General features: G+C 32.9%; 9 protein-coding genes and 2 pseudogenes across 11 annotated transcripts, besides 4 other annotated features; 6 read left to right on the plus strand and 5 right to left on the minus strand.

Annotated features, from left to right (window-relative positions):
* Window positions 1-5,417: part of a mobile genetic element that runs on past the window's edge.
* On the plus strand, window positions 2,187-2,373 carry TVAGG3_0146470 (annotated as a pseudogene). Its single transcript has one exon. A coding segment is annotated over exon 1 (187 nt).
* Window positions 2,404-2,876, plus strand: TVAGG3_0146480 (uncharacterized protein; the record flags this gene model as incomplete). The annotated part of the gene is made up of 1 exon (XM_051224504.1): window positions 2,404-2,876. A coding segment is annotated over one exon (473 nt), but the record flags the coding sequence as incomplete, so codon positions are not given.
* Window positions 3,618-3,977, plus strand: TVAGG3_0146490 (uncharacterized protein; the record flags this gene model as incomplete). Its single annotated transcript, XM_051224505.1, has 1 exon — window positions 3,618-3,977. One exon carries the CDS (start codon window positions 3,618-3,620, stop codon window positions 3,975-3,977), a length of 360 nt encoding a protein of 119 aa, XP_051109491.1.
* TVAGG3_0146500 (kinase C-related family) lies at window positions 4,233-4,466 on the plus strand (the record flags this gene model as incomplete). The annotated part of the gene is made up of 1 exon (XM_051224506.1): window positions 4,233-4,466. The coding sequence occupies one exon, from the start codon at window positions 4,233-4,235 to the stop codon at window positions 4,464-4,466; it is 234 nt and encodes a 77-aa protein (XP_051109492.1).
* Window positions 4,738-5,417: a terminal%2Cinverted (terminal inverted repeat of Maverick-1C transposon ID:TVAGG3_0146380).
* A 733-nt stretch (window positions 5,418-6,150) lies between these two features.
* Window positions 6,151-6,987: a mobile genetic element.
* Window positions 6,151-6,987: a terminal%2Cinverted (terminal inverted repeat of Banshee-A1 transposon ID:TVAGG3_0146510).
* Window positions 6,988-7,577: 590 nt separating this feature from the next.
* On the minus strand, window positions 7,578-8,757 carry TVAGG3_0146520 (myotrophin family; the record flags this gene model as incomplete). Its single annotated transcript, XM_001300079.1, has 1 exon — window positions 7,700-8,734. One exon carries the CDS (start codon window positions 8,732-8,734, stop codon window positions 7,700-7,702), a length of 1,035 nt encoding a protein of 344 aa, XP_001300080.1.
* Window positions 8,758-8,954: 197 nt separating this feature from the next.
* On the plus strand, window positions 8,955-10,732 carry TVAGG3_0146530 (armadillo (ARM) repeat-containing protein family; the record flags this gene model as incomplete). The annotated part of the gene is made up of 1 exon (XM_001300078.2): window positions 8,955-10,307. The coding sequence occupies one exon, from the start codon at window positions 8,955-8,957 to the stop codon at window positions 10,305-10,307; it is 1,353 nt and encodes a 450-aa protein (XP_001300079.1).
* Window positions 10,733-10,989: 257 nt separating this feature from the next.
* On the plus strand, window positions 10,990-11,730 carry TVAGG3_0146540 (2 iron, 2 sulfur cluster binding; the record flags this gene model as incomplete). Its single annotated transcript, XM_001300077.2, has 1 exon — window positions 11,321-11,698. The coding sequence occupies one exon, from the start codon at window positions 11,321-11,323 to the stop codon at window positions 11,696-11,698; it is 378 nt and encodes a 125-aa protein (XP_001300078.1).
* A 6-nt stretch (window positions 11,731-11,736) lies between these two features.
* On the minus strand, window positions 11,737-12,912 carry TVAGG3_0146550 (cilia- and flagella-associated protein 157 family; the record flags this gene model as incomplete). Its single annotated transcript, XM_001300076.1, has 1 exon — window positions 11,737-12,912. The coding sequence occupies one exon, from the start codon at window positions 12,910-12,912 to the stop codon at window positions 11,737-11,739; it is 1,176 nt and encodes a 391-aa protein (XP_001300077.1).
* Window positions 12,913-13,548: 636 nt separating this feature from the next.
* TVAGG3_0146560 (uncharacterized protein) lies at window positions 13,549-14,320 on the minus strand (the record flags this gene model as incomplete). Its single annotated transcript, XM_001300075.1, has 1 exon — window positions 13,582-14,313. One exon carries the CDS (start codon window positions 14,311-14,313, stop codon window positions 13,582-13,584), a length of 732 nt encoding a protein of 243 aa, XP_001300076.1.
* Window positions 14,321-14,636: 316 nt separating this feature from the next.
* On the minus strand, window positions 14,637-16,043 carry TVAGG3_0146570 (lamellipodium morphogenesis protein family; the record flags this gene model as incomplete). Its single annotated transcript, XM_001300074.2, has 1 exon — window positions 14,687-15,949. The coding sequence occupies one exon, from the start codon at window positions 15,947-15,949 to the stop codon at window positions 14,687-14,689; it is 1,263 nt and encodes a 420-aa protein (XP_001300075.1).
* A 514-nt stretch (window positions 16,044-16,557) lies between these two features.
* Window positions 16,558-19,550, minus strand: TVAGG3_0146580 (annotated as a pseudogene). Its single transcript has one exon. A coding segment is annotated over exon 1 (2,993 nt).
* Between the last annotated feature and the right edge of the window lie 2,244 nt (window positions 19,551-21,794).

Raw genomic sequence — 21,794 nt, forward strand, 5'->3', positions numbered from 1 at the left:
TTCGAAGGTTTGGATGGTTCAGATAAAACTATTTTCAAGCTAACGAAAAGCATTTGCAGACACTTTAACTTCTGTCCACTTGGTGTTAATATTCTGTCTATGTCAAAACGTATTATGAATGAAGTATTCTGTACTGCAGAGGACATGGGACTTCAAATCTTTTACCAGGATACCGACAGTATGCACTTATATAATGAAGACATCCCAAAGCTTGCAGCAGAGTTTAAGAAGAGATATGGTCGCGAACTTATAGGAAAGAACCTTGGTCAATTTCATAGCGACTTTGCAGAAATAACACCTGGAAAACAAAGTTTAGCATACAAGTCAATATTTTTGTGGAAAGAAGACCTACATTGACTTACTCACTAAACGATTTAAATGAAGTTGCATTTCACTGCAGAATGAAAGGCGTGAAGCAAGATGTTATTGCTTTAACCGCTAATGAAATGTTTCCTGAAGCTATACAATGCTATTACAATGAAGATAAGAAACATTCACATACCTGTTGGAACATGTGACAAAGACTCTGAGTTCAGTTTAATGAAACTTTACAAAGCACTTTATGATGGTCAAGAGATTGCATTCGACTTATGTAAGTCATGTCAACTTGCTTTGCTGAAAAGTTCAACTTTTCAATAACGACTAAAACAAGCTTTATTCGTAAGTTGAAGTTCTGAGGTCATGGGCTTCGCCCTTGCCGCTAGCGGCTTATTTTTGTCAGCAATGAGGTCATTCGTGATAAAAATAAAGCTAGCGTAGATTTTACAATACTGCTGCGATGGTAGAGTTTAAGAGTTGTGCTTCAATGTAGAGACAGTCTTTATGGTCTGGAGGTAAGAACACTGGGCAGTTATGGTCATGAGTGGAGAACATGTCTATCCAAAACTCACGATTGAAGCCAGTTAATTTATAGTATTTAGGGTTAGGAAGTGGTGAAGTTCTTGTATGGACCAATGAACTCATTTTCAACGCCTTTGGCTATATTAGAGTAAAGTATTGCTTGCTTTCTATCCCAAATGCCAGGTGTTACAATCTTTGAAAATTCATTTTTCCTCGGAAGCATTGCATCATAATTGAAAACATTCTTGAAATCATCACTTGGTTCAGAGATTGAAATCTTATACGTAATGGATTTTTTTTTCTCTTTAGCGACTTCATTGAATGGTGAGATACAATGAATTGACAGTCATGAGTTCCATCTTCATTTTCATTAAATTCATAATGAAAGTCTATAAGTTGTGGCTGACTCCTTCTTCTTTCAGTTGTGCAAGAAACTCACGTAAAGGCTGTAAAGTTTGTACTTCAATGTTGAACTTTTCTCGAACATCTCATTAAATGAAATCATACATTGTTGCAATGTTGTATCGTCTTTAAAGTATTTGTATATGTGAATGTTTTGGGCGCTTAAAGACTGTTCGTCATTTTCTATCTCGACTTGAAGTATAAAGTCAACCTTTCTGAAAGCACGTGTTATATACATAGATGTTATGCCAATGTACTTCTCTTCATTTATGTTCACAATCCAGTCTGTTGGAAACTTAAACGTTACTCTGTTCCCCTTTATTTTGACGTCAGGGTTTTCACTACTGAACGCAACAGATAAAGGTATTTGTCTATACATTTAATTCGGATAAAAATAAACCATTTACTCTTTCTTTGCTTCAGCTTCTTTAGCTTTTTGTTCTTCTCTAGCTTTCTTCGCCAGCAAACGTGGGTTCTTTTGTCTTCCAGCAGCTAATGCAGCTAGTTGTTTTTCACTAAGTTTTCTCTTTGGTCTCTCTGGCTTTTGTTCTTGTTTTTGTTCCTTCATTCGGATAAAATTTTGCTCGCGAATTTCTTTCTTCAATGCTTCAACATCTATGACCTTTGGGTCTTGTCCGTAGGGCTTGTCTGAGTCATTTGACTGTAGATAAAAAACTAAATTAAAACTTTAACCGATGTAAAATGAGCTTGTCAAAATCAGAGCGAGAGTCTATTATATTAAATGACGCAGAGGAATACAACATCCTTTCTATTACGTAAGTCAGAGTAAAGATGGTAAAATATACGTAAGAAAAAGAAAGGTTCCATTAGCGAATACAGAGAGCGACAACATTAAGGTGCATGGCAAGGGAAGCCCACGAAGCCCATATAAAACCTTCTGTTCAAACTGAAAAGTCAATAGAACAAGAAGAAAAGAAGCCAGATGTTCTTTCAATAACGAACCAAGAGCTTATTGCAAAGTTCGTGAATTTCATTGAAAAACAAACCGAGTCAAAGAACCCTGACCCGCCAGTGAAAGAAGTTGAGACAAAAGAGAATGTACAGTTCATTGAAAATGTCAAGAAACAACTTCCACCACGAATACCAAGAAGAAGAGTGAGAATAATGAAGTAAATAGATATTTTTATCTGAAGTAAATACATGCAGAACGAACAGTTAAACGAATTTACTCCAGCAGAGCATATTCATCAGATTCGCTCATATTTCGATATCATAGACAATGCAGTTCAAATTGGTGACACTAATAGAAAATATTCTGACGCAAAGATTCCATCACAACCTGGAACTGCTAAAGATAACACATGGGTAACATTCAATCTCTCACCTCCTGGTGAAAATATGTTGGACCTTTACAATACATTCATTACGTATAAAATGGAAGGTCAATTTATTGCAGATAAAGAAATTGGTTCAGGTTCCAATAAAACAAACCCACCAGGATTTTGGATTGGTTTCGATGACGCTTTCTATGCAGTTGCTGGATATCAAATCCTTGCAAATGGTCGTATCGTATATTCTCAAGACAACGCAAGAGAAGAAGCATATATAACTTCAAACTCACAAACTACCGAACAAATAAAGAAAGTAGATGTTTTCTCAAAGACTCGACATGAAGATGTATGGAGTCATTCGGGAACATGCAGAACAGGACAAATTGTTAGTGGTCCAATTACAGCAGGAAAATCATTTGATTTTAAGCTTCGTTTAAGAATTCCTGTTAGAAGATTCCTTCCATTAGAAGCTATTCGATTTATTCCAGCTTTTGCAGGAAACATTCAGCTTAAAGTAAAGTTCAGTAGCGACGCCTTACAATGCACATCTATATCTGTAAATGATATCATTGCTTTCAATCCAACTCTTAAAGTTGCATTTGCTTCAGATTCAAATCCACCGACAAATAAATTTGTTCCATGGAATGAACCATTCACTATGATAACGAAGGCAGTAGAAGCTAGTGGAACAGTTACTATTACAACTGTAACCAGCAACTATTTCGAACAAAGATGGATTTTAATGAATGTTTCATTCATCCAAAGTCATTCTCTTTAGACCCTAACATTTATACAGAACTTGTAGAACATTATACAAACGAGGCTTTATGTTTTCCTGTTAAAGTTATGGATTGGATTCCTATGGACGGTTCATTCTCAAAGAATACAGATAGTTCAAGTGCAACATTTACAGCAGCTTATACGCCTATTAATGTTAAAAGTATTTGGGCACTATTTAGAAAGAAAGACAACTATTATGTTAATTTTGAGAACCCTAAGTTTAAATATCTTCAGCTTTCCATGGGAGCTTATGGAAATATGCCTGCAGAACCTGAAAAATCATATGGACCTGTATTTTATGAAATGGTTGCGAACGCTTGCAATACAAACAATGATATGATAGGATTTAATGAAGATGTTATGAGGTCATTGGTGGATGATGGTAGTGTGGAACATAAATGGGATAGCTATGACAACACACATTTCTTATGTGGTTTTCCAACAGAAGTGGACTTTTGCTTCCAGCAAGGTCAAACATCTACTGCTCCAATAACATACAAATTGTCTGTTAAAGGACCTATTGAACTAGCAACTGAAAACGTACCAAAGCCACTTATTGGATTTATGAGGGATTGTTGCTTTGCCATTCAGGTGCGTGCTAATGGAATCCCAATAATAAGATTAGATGACTATAACTTAGCAACTGACGACAGTGAGGAATAAAGGATGAACGTTTATTTTTAAAGCTTATAAATGAGTTCTTCATCAAGCTCTCGTGAACCTTCACCATCTATGAAACAAACTTTACCAAACGATTATGGAGCACCTATTGAATATTTCTTACGAGCTGCACAATGGCAAAGAGCAGTCTCACCAAGGTTAGGTGTTCCACCAGCTCCTGTCAAAAATAGCATTTGGTCAAGTCCTTATATAAAATATGGTCTCCCACTAGGTTTGCTAGCTACAGCAGGAGCAGTAATGATGTTGAAAAGAAACAAAGCAAATGTTATAAATAATACTGAAGTAGCTGAAGTTAAACAAACTCCGACACCATTCGCCAAAACCAACGCCTTCACAAGCAAAACCTTCAAAACTCCTGAACCTATGGAAGTACAAACTCCTGTTCAAAAGTCAACTCCTAAACCGACTCCAACATTTAAACCAGAACCCACGCCTCAAATAAATCGTAAAACTCCTGCGTTTCCTTACTGAAAAAATAACGTTATTTTTATTTAATATTAAAATTTTTATTTGATTGAAATGACGACTAAAGTCACTGAAGCAATGAAACAAAAATTTTTGGTAGAATACATTAAATCAGGAGCTATTCCAGAAGGTTTTTACGTTCATACTATGAAGGATGGTAGAGTTCAGTTTAGAAAGATAAAGCAACCATTAGATAGAGAAGGTATATTAAGGAAGATTAAACTTCATGAGGACAACATTGCTGAACTTAGAAGAAGTTAGAAGAGTTGGAGAAAGGAAGAGAGTTATAAAGTAATGAATTCAACGGGTGAAAAAAGAGGTGAAAAAACAGGTGACATCTCACCACTTCACCTAAATTTATTTTTGCGCTATGTTTTCATACGTGTGAGGGTGGTGATATCATTAATTTTTTATTTTATTTTTAAGTTTATTTTTTATTTGGATGTAAATGACAGAACAAAAGCAACTCATTCGAATTCCACAGTATAACAAACATACATTTAAACATTTATTCTTCCTTCCTGAGCATAACATGTTCTTTCAAATACATCCGAGACCAGTTGACTTTTCATTGACTGTGTATAAAGATAGAAATAGTTATATCATTAAACCATACGATGACGAAGGTAAGTTATGTAAATTGTACGTTAAGAAGTTAGAGAAAGTTTATGGCTTCAAGTATGACTACAATAGGGTTAACACTGATGATGAAGATATTGAGGAAAATTTATGAGAACATTAGTGAAGTCGTTAGTGAGAACGATAGTGAGAACGTTTATTTTTACATTAGTGAGTTCGTTAGTGAAGTGGTTGGCGGCTTTGTAAATATTTAAGGTTAAATTAGTTTTTGCGTTCATGTTGTAAAATATACGTTAACGGTTTTGTAAAGTGTCAAATTCACAAGTATTGGGTAAGGAGGTGCGCAGTGCCACCATACCCAAGACTTGTATACTAACTGAAAATAGGGGCGCCTTTCAAGATCTACTTGATCTTTGGGGCGTCCAATGGCGGCATACAGACTCTCATTCTCCCTACCAAAATGGGAAGATTGAGAGATTCTGGCCGACATTGGAGCGCTGCCAAAGCATTCAGGCTATTCCTGCCTTTATTTGGGAGTACAATAATAACACACCGCATGAAGATCTCCCAATTAATCCATTAACTGGAACAAATTACACGCCAAATCAAATGTATCAGCTGAAACCGAAATACACAAATGCAGATACAGAAAGGTTGTGGCAAATATGGGATACAGATACAGGCATGACCGCTGTTGACACATTCACAGCGTAATAATAAACATAATTTTTTAATTTCATTTTTAACAAGTTTTTTTAAATGTATGTAATGAATAATTCATTAGAATATGATAATGCACATTGTAACAGTATAGAACAATCACCAAATTTTTTTTGAAATTAAAAAATAAAAGTAAAAAGTATAAAGTAATCTAACCAAAAAAGATATTTAAAAGAATTTTGGAAAAAAACAGAATAAGGATAATGATATTATTTTAGATACACAATCGATGTACTGAAGAATAATCCGGTAAAATGATGATATAAAATTAGATTATTTTACAAGTAGCTAAAAGAATAAAACTATAATATAAAATAAATGAAGTTTAATGAAACAATAAAGGTTAAATAAATAATAAAGATTTTTATTTTATATCAGTATTGAGAAGAAGTAACAGCTGACACTTGGTAGACAACTTCTTTATGTCTAGAAAATTCTATCTTGCCTTTTATTTTTTCTCGCTGTGAAACGTATTCGGTCTTTTTTTTAAAAATTAATTTTTTGTTAGAGATAAGAGCTAAAACTCGGTAAACAACTTCTTTATGTCTAGAAAATTCTATCTTGCCTTTTATTTTTTTTCTCGCTGTGAAACGTTTCGGTCTTTTTTTAAAAATTAATTTTTTGTTAGAGATAAGAGCTAAAACTTTGCAGACAACTCCCCCATGTCTAGCAAATTTAACATTCGTCTCCCATTTTTATATATTTGGTTTAGAATGTTCGAAAATGCGTAATATGGTCATTAATATTAATTGAAAAGAACCTTGAATTAATTCAATCTGATCTCACAAAATATTTTAAATTACAAACTTTGTAGTTTGAATAGATAATTAGTATTAAACGCAAATAACTAGTTTATTTTTGAATAAAAATTATTTGAATTTATTCAATTTTGTGAATTTTCCTTCAAAAATCAAGTTTAAATATCTTATTTGCCATATAATTATAAATACAATGAAACATATTCGAAATTGAAAAGAATGACTTTTTCTGTTCTTTCAATCATTCAATTTGAATTTTGCAATATTGGATTTCTCATTAAATAGCTATTAAAAACAACAAGCAATTTAACTTACATTCAAATTTATTTGTGTTATATTCAATCTTCTCAAAACTTATAATTTTCGGCTATAGCATGATTATATGCTATATAATATAATAAACCTATAATAGTATCATTCTTTCAATTATTTGAAGAGAAAACCGAAAAAATCTATTTTCGGTCTATAACATTTTAGGAATTTTCTCACTTTTCTTCCAAATTGATATCCTTAATTTCACACATCTAATTTAATTATAGAAATGAAGTTTACTATTTTTTCATTCTTCACATCTTATTTTTTTCAAATTATTCATTTTTTAAAAAATGGAAATTCGACTTCTATGCATTTGCCAAAGAATTTATAACTATATGAAATGCATTTTATATCATATATTTAGAATCTTATTGCATTTCCAAATTCTTTATAATTAGAATCACTATTCCATTCATTATTCAAAAATGATTTATTTGTAATTGTTCAAACATCCTAAAGCAACTATAATGCAAAATCATGCTGAGATTTAGTAATGTTTATTTGTCTCCATAACAATTGAAATGGCCGAAAATTATTTAGTAAATGCAAGATATAGAAGCCTATAATAATGTATCATAGTTATTAAGGTGAATACAACTGTTTCTTATGTTTAATTTTTATTAATAAAGTGAACATTTTAAATATAATGAAAGTAAATACTCTTATTACTTTGAATACAATGAGATGAATCGCCGAATCTTAATCATAGATTTTGTTAGGTCATATTGAAATGAATGAAAATTAATCAAAGATTTGTAACTATATATACTATCGATTTGTTAGCTCTAGTATTAAAAAACTTATTGTAAACTCAAATATATAATTTATAAATAAAATATTTTATATAAACAAAAACGAGAGAATTTTTTATAATAAAGACTTAATAGCTGGTATCTTTGTTCTATCGGCTGCTACTTCACCTTCAAAGTCCTTTAATTCCTTGTTTGCGCCGTTGGCAAGTAAGAATTTCACCAATTCGTAGCTTCCAGCTCCAGCGGCCTCCATAAGAGCTGTAATTCCTGTAGTTGTTTGTGCGTTGATGTCATTGTGCTTAAGTAAGTACTTGACCAAATGATTATGTCTCATTGAAGCTGCAACCATGAGAGGCGTTGTATAAAAGCGGTCAAATGGCTTCAGGTTGTAACCTTTTGCAAGTAAGAAGCAGAAGAATTGTGTATTGAAAGAAAGAATTGCTTTTTTGATCGAATGAGAGTTTTCTAGATCGTAATGTTGAAGAAGTGTTGATAAGAACTCATTACGATGATTCTCAATAGCAATTTCTTGTGCTAATTCGAATGATAATCCTTTCTTTCTGACCCAATCGATGATTTCTGGGTTTCCACCGATAATTGCTGCTTCAACAGTGTTACGGGTGACTTCCATTGGACGGCAGAGTAAGTAATAGAATGTCTTTGGCTTTGCAGAGAAAGCAGCAAGGTCTAAAAGGTTATAATCAACGCTGTTGATTTCAACAGTGCCATCTAAAGCTCCCTGCTTGCCAGAAAGCTTCTTGAGTGTGTCAACATCTTCGTTTAAGACGGCAGCCTGTGGAGAATCTTTTGGATAGATCTCTTCGTATTCTTTGGCTGTTGCCTCCCAAGAGAAAATTGTTTGGTCATGTAAACCGCGGCGATGGAGATAGTCTGAAAATCTTGTATTTGTATATGCGGCTAATTTCCAGCCTAATCCAGCCCACAAGTCGCCATAGAGCTTGAATGAAACAGCATGTGTCTCAGCAGCCTTGTTGATGCAGTTGTAGATAAATTCGTGATCTTCTTCGCCCTTTCCGGAAAGATATTTAATTGCTTCTTGAAGCTTTTCTTGTGTGAGACCAAAAATGCAATCTTCAATGGCAACGGTCTCTTTTAATTCTTCAGGAACACAGCTCAAGTCGAATGTCATTCTGGAGAAAAAAATCATAAGTGATCGGCCTCTTCTGAATTTAAATTTTTGTGATTCAAAAATATTTTTTGAGAGCTATTCAGCCAATTTCCATGGAAAAGTGACCATTTTCTGAGGATTCGATAACTTTTTTGGAGAAAGATTTACAAGTATATATCAAGAGAAGATTTATAAAATTTTAGAAAAATGCGACACTTTTTAATTTTAAATTTTAGAAAAAATGGATGAATTTAAAGCATCTGATTCATTGATTGAATCACAAATGCAGAATAGAAGTTTAATCAAACCTGAATCTATCGATAAAAGTCGAGTTGTTGTTCCAGACTATGATTTTTTTGCAAATTTGACTCCAGAAACACCTTTTCAAATCATTGCTGACAAAATGATTGAATTTCGTGGATCGGTATCAGCGCATGATTTCGAAAATTGCGAAAACAGTAAAGCAGCAGTTCAAAAATTCATGGAAATAGTTGGTTCAAACGAATATCCTCCTAATATCATCCCAACTGCTTTTACCCTCATCGCTTTATGCTCAAATTCCAAAAATTTGGACTATTCTCTTATATATTTCGATGAATTTATGGATTTTTTATTTGATGTTTTATTTACAGCCAAGAATCAACAAATACGACTTTCAATACTGCAAATACTTATCAATTTAGTATACCTTAATCATCAAATTGCCAATGATTTCTTTCAAAAAATTGATTGGGAACAATTTTCAAATTTACCTGATGCAGAATCTAAAATATTCAACGAGTCTATTAGTTGCTTCATTTTTACACTATTATATTACTCAAATGTACCTTCTCCTGCTCATTTTGATGCTATTTTACTTGTTTACCTACAAATCTTTAATACTAATGTTTTTGATATCAAGTTTTTGATATCCTTGAGGTGTTTCATTAGAAAATCAAAGAAAATTATTAAAGAAAATAAAATTTCGCTTCAAAACTTGGTTATTCGAACAAATGCGCTATTACAACCATTTAACCAAGAGATCTCTATATATGCCTTGCAGTTTCTAGCCTCTTTAACGTGGAATAATGACATAATTTTTGCAAATTTTGATTTTATTATCAAATCATGCCGGAATCCCGAGAACAAAATATCTATTGCTGCTCTGATGTTTATGATGAAATATTTTGATAAATTTTTTGAACAAAAGATTGAAATACCAAATAGCATTTTAGAAGGAATCCAAAGTTCGGATTTGATCGAATCTGTCATAAATAACTTGCTTCAGAGCAAATTCGAATCAAAAATTCCTTGTATTCATATTTGGCGTCATATGATTCGAATTGGATTGAATGGAATCAACAAAAAGATGATAGACCAAGATATATTCGATACCCTTATTTCTTTATTGCCAGAATGTAAATCAGTGACTCAAATTTACGTAATGCAAATTTTATTAGATTTAATTCACTTTGCAAAGACAAAAAATTTAATAGATAATATAAGTATCGAAGGAATCCAAGAAGATTTGGATTCAATGTTTGATTCTTGCCAATTGATTCCTGATTTCAATGAATTGGTTCAAATCGTTCAAGAATTGCTGCCTGATGAATAGAAAAGATATTTCTATTACCAATTTAATTGTTTTTTTATTTAATATCAAAAAAATACCTTCAAATTTCAAAATTTTTGTGATTTATCTCAGATATATCTATTTATTTTTGACATGTTTATTTAATTGTTTTGTAAAAGTTCATAAATATACAACGTAGTAAAATATTTTTTATGTTTTTTAAATTTTTATTCGTTTTGATGCATATGCTATTCAGTATTGCAGTCAGATACATTAACTATTAACTTTCAATCAGTCTTTGTAGCTAATGAAATAATTTTATTGAAATTGTATTTTTTCAAATAATAGGTGCATTCAATGGAAAGAGGGATAGCCGCTTTATCAGCCTATCCCATTCATCTATCTCTTATTTCAATGAGATCACCATATGAAGTGACGATTGAAAATTGAAAAGCACTTTTTCCCAAAATTGGGAAAGCATTTGCCACAGTATAGAATCAATCAATCATCTCATCTCACAAAAACTTTTTGGTGGAACCGAATAAATCAAGTTGGGGAAAAAAATCATAACGTCGGAAAAATAACCTAAAAGTGGAGAAAATAACTTGTAGCAGAGGTATTTTTCAATACAAATGAGCAAACTTTTGAAACACAATTTCCTCTACATCAGATAATCTGCACACTGGTAGAATTTGGGGTGATTTTACCCATGAGGTTCAAATTATGAATATCTTATTTACTGAAATAATATGAGTTAACCGAACTATCTCATGCGGTTTAAGATGATATGGGGTAAGCATGTGATATATATGCTTAAAAGGCAAACTTAAGTTTTGAAGATTATCTTGAAATTAAGAATTTAGAGTTGGAATTCTCATGTGTCACCACTGCTGTATGTATATAAACAGATACAGAGCTGTTTGGCTATCAAAAATAACCCAGTTTTATTGAAAAATATGGGTGCTACAAGTTAAATTTCTGCTACGGGGTTATTTTTTCAACGTTAGTTGGTCACTTTACAAAATTTTGATTGAAACATTTTTTTTATCATAAAAATGCTTGCATCAATTTCTAGGAGTGCTGTGAAGATCCACTGGACCGGAAAGGGTTGCGACAAGATTGTAGAAGGTCATAACGGTGAAACTCTTCTAAAAATAGCCGAAAGAAACAAACTCCCGCTTCCAAATGCATGTGAAGGCAACCGTGCTTGCGCTACATGCCAAGTATACGTCAACAAGGGTGGAGATTTATTAAACGAGATTAGTGATGCTGAATACGATACATTAGACTACGCAGTTGATCTTAGAGAACAATCCCGCCTCGCCTGCACATGTGTCCTTCAGACAGATGATGGTGAGATGGATGTTGTTATTCCGGAACGTTGCCGGAACATTGATGTTAGTGAATTTAAGAAGAAGAAATCAATTCTTTAAAAAAAAATACTGATTATAAAAAAATAAACAATAAATTTTTACGCTTTCTTTTCATCCTCCTCTACAGCCTCAGTCAATTTATTAATAAGAGCTTGAAGTGCTGATGGTTGTTCGCCCTCTGGCGGATGAGCTTTCAACGCGTCCAAAACAATGGGACCTGTTGATGTAATTAGCTTCATTATTGAGTTCATATCACTTGAAGAGAGTTTCTTTTGTTGTTCAACACTAGTTGTTCGTTCAACAAGGAAATCTAAGCGTTTTTGCATCGATGCATTCTCTTTTTCTATATCTTCGCATTGCTTTGTAAGTTTCTCGATAGTTTGTGCACTAACTGTTTCTATTTCTGCACGTTGTTTTGCATATGAAACTTCATTATCAGCAATTTGCTGTTTTAAGCCTTCCATCTTCTTTTTATATCCAGCAACATCTTTTTCTAACATCTTTTTACGCTCTTCAATGAGAATATTTTCACGTTTTATGTCATCAATCTTTTTAATTAATTCTGTATTCGAATTTAATATATCTTTGCTCTTTAACTGATTCTTTTTAAGTTGCTCTGTAACTTGCTGACTATCTTGAATACATCTAATGGCTGCAGCTTCTAAACATTCATCTTTCATGTGAACTGCAGCTTGTTCAGCTGCTTTAACACGGCGTTTGTTTTCTTCTTCGAACTGCTTCTTTTCGCGTGAAAGTTGTTGATTTAACTGCTCCATTTTTTCTTGATGAAGTTGTCTTTGATCTACAAGGTTTTGATCAAGTTGGCGTAGCTTTTCTTCCATTTGAGCTCTTTGGCTTTGAAATTCTCTTAATGATTCTAATTCTGTTTGGTACATCAACAGTTCTGATTTCAAAAGAGACTCTTGTTCTGCATGTTCTGTACGTTTCTGTTGTAATTGTTGTGCATATTTCGAAATTGTAGCTTCTAAGTTTGCTTTAGCAGTATCGATTTGTTTATTTAATATTGCTTGTTCCTGATTTGAATTTTCGACTTCTTTTTCTAATATTCTTATCTCATCATCTAAATTGCGCGTTTGCTCTTGTAATTTTTCTCCCAATTTTCTTAATCTTGAGCGAGATCTGGCTGATTCTACAATTGCTTCTTCATTTGCAGAGCGAGCTGAATGTATTTCGCCTTCTATATAGTTACTCTTTAATTTGAGGCGCTCTATTTCTTGCCCTGGTGTAAGTTTCTCTTCTTTTGTGTTAGTCATTGTAAAATCTTCACTGACATGGGAATTGAGAAGCCCTGAATTTATTAACGTATTTTGGAATTCTAGGGAAATAGATGATATTTTCCTTTTAGTTCAAGCTAAAACCAAACAAGCAAATTAAATGCTTAGTAAGTACTTGACTTGTATCATTCATAACCATATAAATAGAAGAAAAATCATTATAAAATCTTCAATTATTGCTTATATCTTAAAACTGGCATCCAAATTTTGTCACAATGCGATAGTTTTGCTTCAATTTATTCTTTTTCATCTTATTTATATAGACATATGTCCATAGGAATCAATTTGCCCTTATTTTCATGCAGAAACTAATGACAATGATATTTACATGTGACTCTATCATATCATCGATGAAATTTCAAGAGACTAAATTCTCTTTTTTCTTTTTGAAAAGAGTGAGTAGAAATTGTGAACATTGAGGAAAAAATAAAAAGAGCTAATGTATGAAATATATATTGTTTTATTGAACCATGTTGTCCGAACTAAGCACAATGAGAAAAACATCGATTTCGGATAAATTTATTTTCCAAAATGCGGAAAATTCTGAATTAAAGCAAATTTATAATTTGAAAATTAATTTGAGTGTTAAAAATATAAAATTTGGTAAACCAATAAAGAAATTTTAAAAAAACGAAAATAAAAAAAAAATTATTGCGCAGCGCTATAAGATTGAGAGGCTTGGGACTCTTCTGTTACAAATATGGCAAATACAGTCAAGAAGATGGCATAAAATACAATAAGAATTGTGCCTGTAACAGAGATATTCTTCATCTGAGTAATTCTAGTAGTTGTAAGATTCTGTTCTATCAGTTTTCTGGCACCTACGTCTGTATAGAAAATTTCGGTCTTATTAGCCATGTATGTACTGCAATTCATATTATGTGCGTTCTTAAAGGAAGAATCGTCGCATGGGTCTATATTGGGTATGTTTCTTTCTTCGCATGTACAATTGGTTTCGTCATAACCGAGTGTGTGTAAATTGCTATAGATGCCGTGGATTGATCCTACATAAGCATTTTCTTTTAAGAGGGTCTTAAATGTATTATCGAGTGAGTAATTTATGCCAACGGCGAATTTGTAAGTAAAAATATAAACAATAGCGAGGATAGCTGTGAAAAACGCGTATGAGCCTTGCCAGCACTTGTTATATCTGATATTTCCGGAGAGGCCAACGAGTAAAATAATGCAAGTCATCATAAGCTGAACTTGAAGGCTTGGCTTAAGAAGCCAGAAAATATAATCACCCCAGGAATTTCCACCATCGATATTAAGCTTTTTCTCGAGAACCGCTGTTATGGTAATGCAAGCAATGGCCAATATCAAGTTGATAGGGCCAAGGATAAAACGTATGGTGTTTTGTTTAAGAATCAGTTGCCACATTAGAAACTTTTAATTTGTGAGGTTTACATTATTGGAATAAAAGTGACTTCAAGGTGCTTTCTGATCAGAAAAGGTTTATTGTATGAAATACTTAGTGCTGAATCTGATCTAAATTTTGAAGGTTATTCGATTTCTGTCAGAATTGACAAAGTTGGTAAAAAACGCTAATAGTAACAGTTAATCAGAAAAATGGTTTTGTAAAAGGTTATTATGGATAATTATTGTATTTAGAATTGATTTGAAAATATCTCAAAAAAAAAGAAATCTCGAATTTCAACAAAAACTGCATCGTATTAAAAATAAAAAAAAAGATTGATCAAATATGTGAAAATAATTTGATGTTTTTAACGCGTAAAATGTTGAAAAAAATAATTTACCAATCTTCTGATGAGGACTCGTCTTCTCCTTCTTCATCATCAGAAGCCTCGACATCGGCTCTGATTGAAGCCATATACTGAAGCAGTTCACCGACAGAGAGAGCGTTTGGATCGACGTTCTTCTTTGGCTCTTCCTTTGGTTTTTCCGTTGAAGCCTTCTTGAGTTTGAAGTTTCCTTGTTTGATCAAATCCAAGTGGCTCATTCCGCCGCCGCCAGAAGGTGGAGGAGGTGGTGGAGCGCTTCCTGTTGACTTCGGAAGTGGTGGAGGTGGTGGTGGAGGAGCAGCTGCTGCTGGTGCAGGAGGTGCTGCAGGGGCTGGTGCTGGTGCTGGAGCTGCCTTGGATGAAGTCTTCGATGATGAGGACGATGATTTAGAGGACTTGGATGAAGATGATTTAGCTGGAGCGGGTGTTGGAGCTGGAGTTGGGTCTGGAAGCTGAATTGGCTTTGGAGCTGGTCTTGGTGTCCTCTTACGCTGCTCTGGAGTGGAAAGAATGGCTGGTTTGACTGTTGCAGCAGCAAATGCGACATCTTCACTGGAAGAAGTGATAGATGACTTGAACGTAAGTGGCTTGTTCCAGCCTGTGGTCTTTCCAACAGGTGGTGGCTGTTGTACGAGTGTAGGAAGTGGTAAAACTTTGACAATCATAACATTGAGAGCCTGTTCAGTTTTGGCTTCAAGACTCTCGGATCTCTTCTTTTTACCTTCACCCTTGTGTTTCTGGTTGACGAGGTTCTGACAATCTCTAAGCATTTCAGCCTTGAACATATCCATGAAGGATTCTGGGTTTGAGATGAGTTTGTCGAGATTCTGGTAGTCAGGAATAAGTGGCTTCCATGCTTCGAGTGTTGGTGGTGGCTTGGCAATTGAGTAAAGTACTTGAACAAGGTTATTCGACATTCCTAAGGAGATTGAGTCCTGATTTTGACCGATCGGAGCGCACATTTGTCTGCATGGATTCTTGATGAAAGCTGTTGCATTAACTTTTGAGAGTTTCTCGATACTTTGTGGAACTTTTTGTTTAAGTGATTGGTATTTCGCATTGATATCATCCATTCTCTTTTTGAGTGCATCGAATTCTTGTTCAATTCCTTGGAAGAGGCAATCGGAAATGTTTTGAAGTTCATCTAATTGCTGCATGAGGCCAATGGAATAGTAATATCCCAAAGCATTAAACAATTTAGTTGGATCCTCAGTCATGAACTTAGATGGTTCTGTAATAGCTGAGAAAGAGGTAACAGAAAGGCCGGGGAACATCTAAATTTTTTTGAAATTGACAAAGGTAGTCTCACGAAAATACGTTATTTTCCCGATGCCTTGGAAGCAGCTTTGCAGGTTACCCGTAAGGTAACCAGTAGAAGTTTCTGAGCAAGGATGAAGAAGATTAAAGAGCCTTTTTATTGCAAACGCTATATTTGTAAGTGTCTTTGTAGAACTTCTCATAAATTCAAAGATTTCCAAAAACGAATTTTTCGATTTTGATATAATAAATGATATTTAAACAAATTATAGATGTGTTTGCAATTAAAAAAATCCGAGTTAACTACAATATCTTCAATTTTTGTCGTTCACTTTTTCATGTCATACTGATAGCAAGAATACTCACCCAATTTGGTTACACTTCATGATAGTTTGAAGTAAAAAAATGCCACAGTTTTTTTTATTTGATATCGTTATCTAAATTTTGTACAGAAATGAAATAAATTATAATATGAAACGTGTGTTATTATGCTTGTTGGGAAACAATCCAATACTTATGTCTGAATGAAATGATTATTTATACGAGATTTTTCATATTCAGCTAATAATGCTATCAAAATCAAATAACAATAAAAAGTTATTTTGTACATAATGTAACTTAATCTTTAATACTATATAGAACTTCGAAATACGACTAAACGGTGCGATTAAATACCTTTTTTTCGATCGAAACTTGAAAGTGAGGATAACTCAATGGGTAGGGGTATGGGTTCGACTTTTTCTATTGGGCAACTATTTTTTTCTTTTCATTGTTTCAGCATTTTTTTATGCGATTATGCATAATTATTTGATTTCCTATATATTCAATAATAAATTTGTTCCGAACTCTTAACAAATAAATAAATTTTTCGAATATTTAAATTTATAGCTCCCTACATTAATATAAAGTGTTCGAATAGTTCATATATAGTTTCTTTAAAATAATTTGTTTCATTTTAAATTGGTTTGGCACAATGCTTGACATAACATGCACAAAGCTATGCCATTTTAAAATATGTATATCAATCAAGCTGATTAAGTCCATCCTAAACGAAAATCATCGATACTCATGAATTTATGATAGTCGTTCTTGATATAATTGCGCGTTTTAAAAAATGCTTACTTTTGAACACAGAACTTATCTATCCATATTTATCAATGAAAGTTTATAAGATGCATTAATGACAAAACCTTACTTTATCAATTATAATCTTATCGTAAATTTCAAACTACAATACTGTGGGGCAAATATTAAATAACCACTATGTTGCGGATTTTATGTAAGTCTGCAAACTGTAAAATGTAATTAAACACAAATAAAAAAAAATGTAAATTTTAATCGAGAAATTTAGCAATCTTGAAAGCCTTGATCGGCATCTTTTACAAGATGTCAGTAATGCATATTCAATAACTATGAAAATCTAGCCAAGCATGGATTTTTTTCGAAAAAAAAATTATATTAAATTTCATTTTTCATTCTTTATACAAGTTTTAACCTTTGGTGCAATTATATCCTATCGCAAATGCATTATTGACGTTATTACTTGGATACTTCTTCATAACGCTAAATCTTCAAATTAGTTATGTGTTTGTTACTAATAGAAGTTGGAAAGGTATTAAAAAAGGAAATGTTAATAAATATACATGTTTAATTAAAAAACAAACAAGAATAAATTAAATAATTTTATTTCTTAGGAAAGTCTAAGTTTTGTAATAGATAAATTGCTTTTTGTGTCTCTTCTTCATCAATTTCTGGATGTTGATTCTCAGGTGGCGGACTAATTAAAACATCATGGGCAATATCAAACCATTGTTTTAGTTCGTTGGCAGAAGGAAAATGATCTTCTTGTATTGGCGTTATTAATGATTGAAAATCATCAGTTGATTCTGCATTTTGGGAATTTTCCAAATTTTCATTTGGAAAATTTGAATTTTGAGATTGAATTCCTTGAGATGTAGAATCTGTAGTTGTAGAGTTTTCTGTAGAAGAAGAGGAATTTGAGTTTGCGAATTGTAGTATGTCATTGAAATTCTCATAAAGAGGTGTTTTGGCCATCGGCACTTTTTGTAACTGTGTTTCGTATGCTTGAGATGGGCAATAGCCCCTATTTTCTGAAAAAGGAACTGGAGCTTTTATTTCAATAATTTGATCCAGTTTTTGTCTTAAAATTTCCACTCCATTACGCGGAAAATCTTTGCTGTAAGGTTCAAAAACACTTAATGGTTGTGTGTGATTGTATTTTATTAATCTTCCCCAAACTGAAAATACCTGATCTTCGTGCCAACCAACTAAATACATAAGATCGGTCGTAATACTGGCAATATCTTCATCTGTGAATATATATTGGGACTTAATATCTTCTGGCATCTCCTCGACATTTGCCATATTTGCTCCTGAATTATCAAGTCTGCATTCTGACACAAGACGATCAAAATTTTGTTCACGGTAGGTTTGGTTCATTACCAAATGCGCTCCCGCACTCATCAAATCTTTAACTTCTTTTTTTGAATGCGCAAATTTTCGGAATAAGGCAAATAAATGTTCAACCGGAAGGGTTGTGAGATGTTGAAAATTTATATTCGGGAATTCCTCTAAAAATCCATAAAGAGTGAGAAGAGATGTCGCCATTTTCAGAAGATGCATTCTTCTGGCAAAAAGATAACCTTTGAATTTGAGACGATGATCTGGTGTCTCTATATTAGGAAGTCTATCAGTGACTCCGACCACATCTTGCAATCTGAGAAAGAAATGCAAGATGAAAAAAGCAAGTTTGAACATTGACAATCTTGCTTCAACTGGTAATATGGTATTTCGGACTCCCTCAAACCAAAGTGCAAGTGGAAGGAGCCAAGTTGCTTCAGTGTAGCAATTATTATCTAGCATATCCTTGACGGTTTGAACGTTAAAGATTGTTACAGGATATTTGTCATTGAGTGTGGTAGACTTATCACAGTTGTTAATTGCATCTCCAAGTTTGGAAAATAATCTAATTTTTGTAATATCGACGTGCAGCGTTGGATCATAAGGTTGCAAAAAGATTAACTTATTGGGGAAAATTAATAACGTTCTGAGGTTTTTGCCTATATGAACGACGTCCGCGATGAAGATAATCTTAAGATCTTGGAATTTTGCACTTTTAAGGACTTCTACTAATCCATCAAAGCCAGTAACTAGGCTGTACCAATGGTGAAAGAATATCTGATAAACAAAATCGTAAGATTTGTCACCATCAGTTGTAAAAACTGGAACATTCAGTGTTTTCTGAACTGTAGCAATGTAATCCAAGATTTCACTCATAATTCCAGATGCAAGACCATTTGTATGTTGTATTATATGCAAACATATTGATGGACCTTTGCAATCTAATGGCATCAAATATAATGCAAATAAGTCCTCGATTTGATCGTCATGGCCGGACTTCTTCCATAATTTGCCTGTGATTGCATCTATTCCAATGCAAAAATGGCATTGTTCACGTAATTCCTCATCTGTATATGGATATAATTCCCTGAATCTGAGGAATACTGGGAGTGAAGATGATTTTGAAAGCAAAAGTTCCTTCCATGCTGCAATATCTTTACCAAAGACTCGAAATAGAGTTGCTTTTGATGGCAACATAAGTTTCTGTCTTGCCAACAAATATTCTGAGGGTTGTTGCAATACAACATAAAGGCAAATTGAAGTGTCTCCGCATAGTATCGTCGGCTCTTTGAGTTTGGAAAATTTAAATTATATAACATGTTATTAATGATAACACACGTTAATTTATCTGCAAACGGAGGGTACTTAAATAATGGGGTATAATCATCTAATAATATTTCGCTTAAACTCAAGGATTCATCACCATTTGTTTCATCTTCATCTTGATCATCAGAATCATCTTCATTGTCATTGAGAGTTTCAAGATCTGCCTTTTCTGCTTCTTGTTCTAATTCGTCTGCAGTTCCATCTTGTATTTTTCTTTGTTCATTGATTTTTTTCATTTGCAGAGATCTTTGATAGCTTAGAGCACGGTTTTTGGAAGCTGCAATCATTGATTTAATAGTATTCTCTTGTAATAGTTTTGATTGATTGGGACTTGTTTGATAATCTGCGATATTATTATAAATAACACCAGGAAGTTTTTCTTTAATAAGCTTTTCAAGCTTCTTAAATGTGGCAATATCTACACATGATAAATTAATTTCTATCTTCTCACTGTTCATAATGATTTGTGGGAAAATGATTAAGTGGCCGAACACTTAAAGCATTTCTTTTTCGTTTTATATCAAAACAGATTTAGATAGCTTAAAACAATATAGTTTACTCATAAATACATCTTGATAATTCACTTCTTCAATTTTCATAATCTTATATCCTGACCTATATCCTCTTATAAACCATATTTCTACTGAGATCTTCTTAAAGCATCTTTTTATCCCTATCTACGCCTCGAAACCCTATTTTTCCGGAATATGAATCTTCGGGTCTCGCTGATTCGATTTCTGCAGTCAGATCGTAAAAATACCCACTACATAGCCTGATAATCTCAATTTAAGTTCCTTAATTTTTTTGAAAAAAAAATTAAAACACCCTTATCAAACATCATGCTCATTTTTACGAATTTCATTTTTCCTTTAAGTTTAAAATATACGCTTTTTAGCATGTTTATAATACATTTTCAATTTACATTTACATTTTTATTTTTGAATTGTTTATTTATATTTCCGTTTGAACAATAATATTTATTGAAAATTGTGAGAGAAACGGATATAATAAAAAACACCATACAACAAAATTCACTTTTTTTCATACTTACGCGGATCACTCCTTTTCGGCCCAATATGCCGGAAATGATAAAACTCTCAGATCTAGTTGCTAAGATCCAAACTCTCGACTCTCAAATCTACTTCCTCAGATCTTGTTGCTAAGATCTAAACTCTCGACTCTCAAATCTACTTCCTCAGATCTTGTTGCTAAGATCCAAACTCTCGACTCTCAAATCTACTTCCTCAGATCTTGTTGCTAAGATCCAAACTCTCGACTCTCAAATCTACTTCCTCAGATCTTGTTGCTAAGATCTACTTCCTCAGATCTTTTTGATAAGATCTACTTTTAATGTTTAAGCACTCAGATCTCATTTTTAAAATATCTGCACCAAATTCTTAATCTGATAATTTTCATGTGTAACCAATGTTTCCCAATCCCTTTGCCATACCCTACTAATCGCAAATTCATTCCCTTTAATTTTGTATTAAATTTAAATTCCAATCTTAATTTCTACATTATTTATGCTAACCCTTTAAATTTTGTTCTTATTTATTCACCCTCAGATACAAATTTATTTAGAATGTATTCCTCTGAGGTCTATATTTGTATTCGAAAATAAAATCTTTAAAACTCTCTAAGTTATCATTTTCTCTTCAGATATCTAATATTTTTCTAATGACATAACTACTTTGGACGCATATCCAAATTCCAAAAAAAATATGGAAAAAATAAAAATGAAATTGAAAAATACAATTTTTGATATGTAAAAAGAGATTTTGAAAAAAATTGGGAAAAAGAGTATCTAATAAAATTGTTTGAGATCTATGTAGACATAGTTTTTACAGTAAAAAATCAATAATATTGAAATTGATCTGAATATATCTTTTTTTAAGTTTGAATGCATTAATCTCAAAGCATTTGATAAAATACTGGTTTTATTTCAAAATTCTAAATACCCAGATTTGCCTTACTTTTACCACCTCTCTAAAGCTGGGGACACCGCCTATCGTTGGGACTCGCTATTAAATAGAACCACCAAGGGTATTTTTCGAACCGCCTGTGTAGCGTAGTGGAAACATCCGACATAATGATTCATTATGCCAAAGTTTGATT

The sequence above is a fragment of the Trichomonas vaginalis genome, chromosome IV (genome assembly GCF_026262505.1).
Source record: "Trichomonas vaginalis G3 chromosome IV, whole genome shotgun sequence".
Lineage (NCBI taxonomy): Eukaryota > Parabasalia > Trichomonadida > Trichomonadidae > Trichomonas > Trichomonas vaginalis.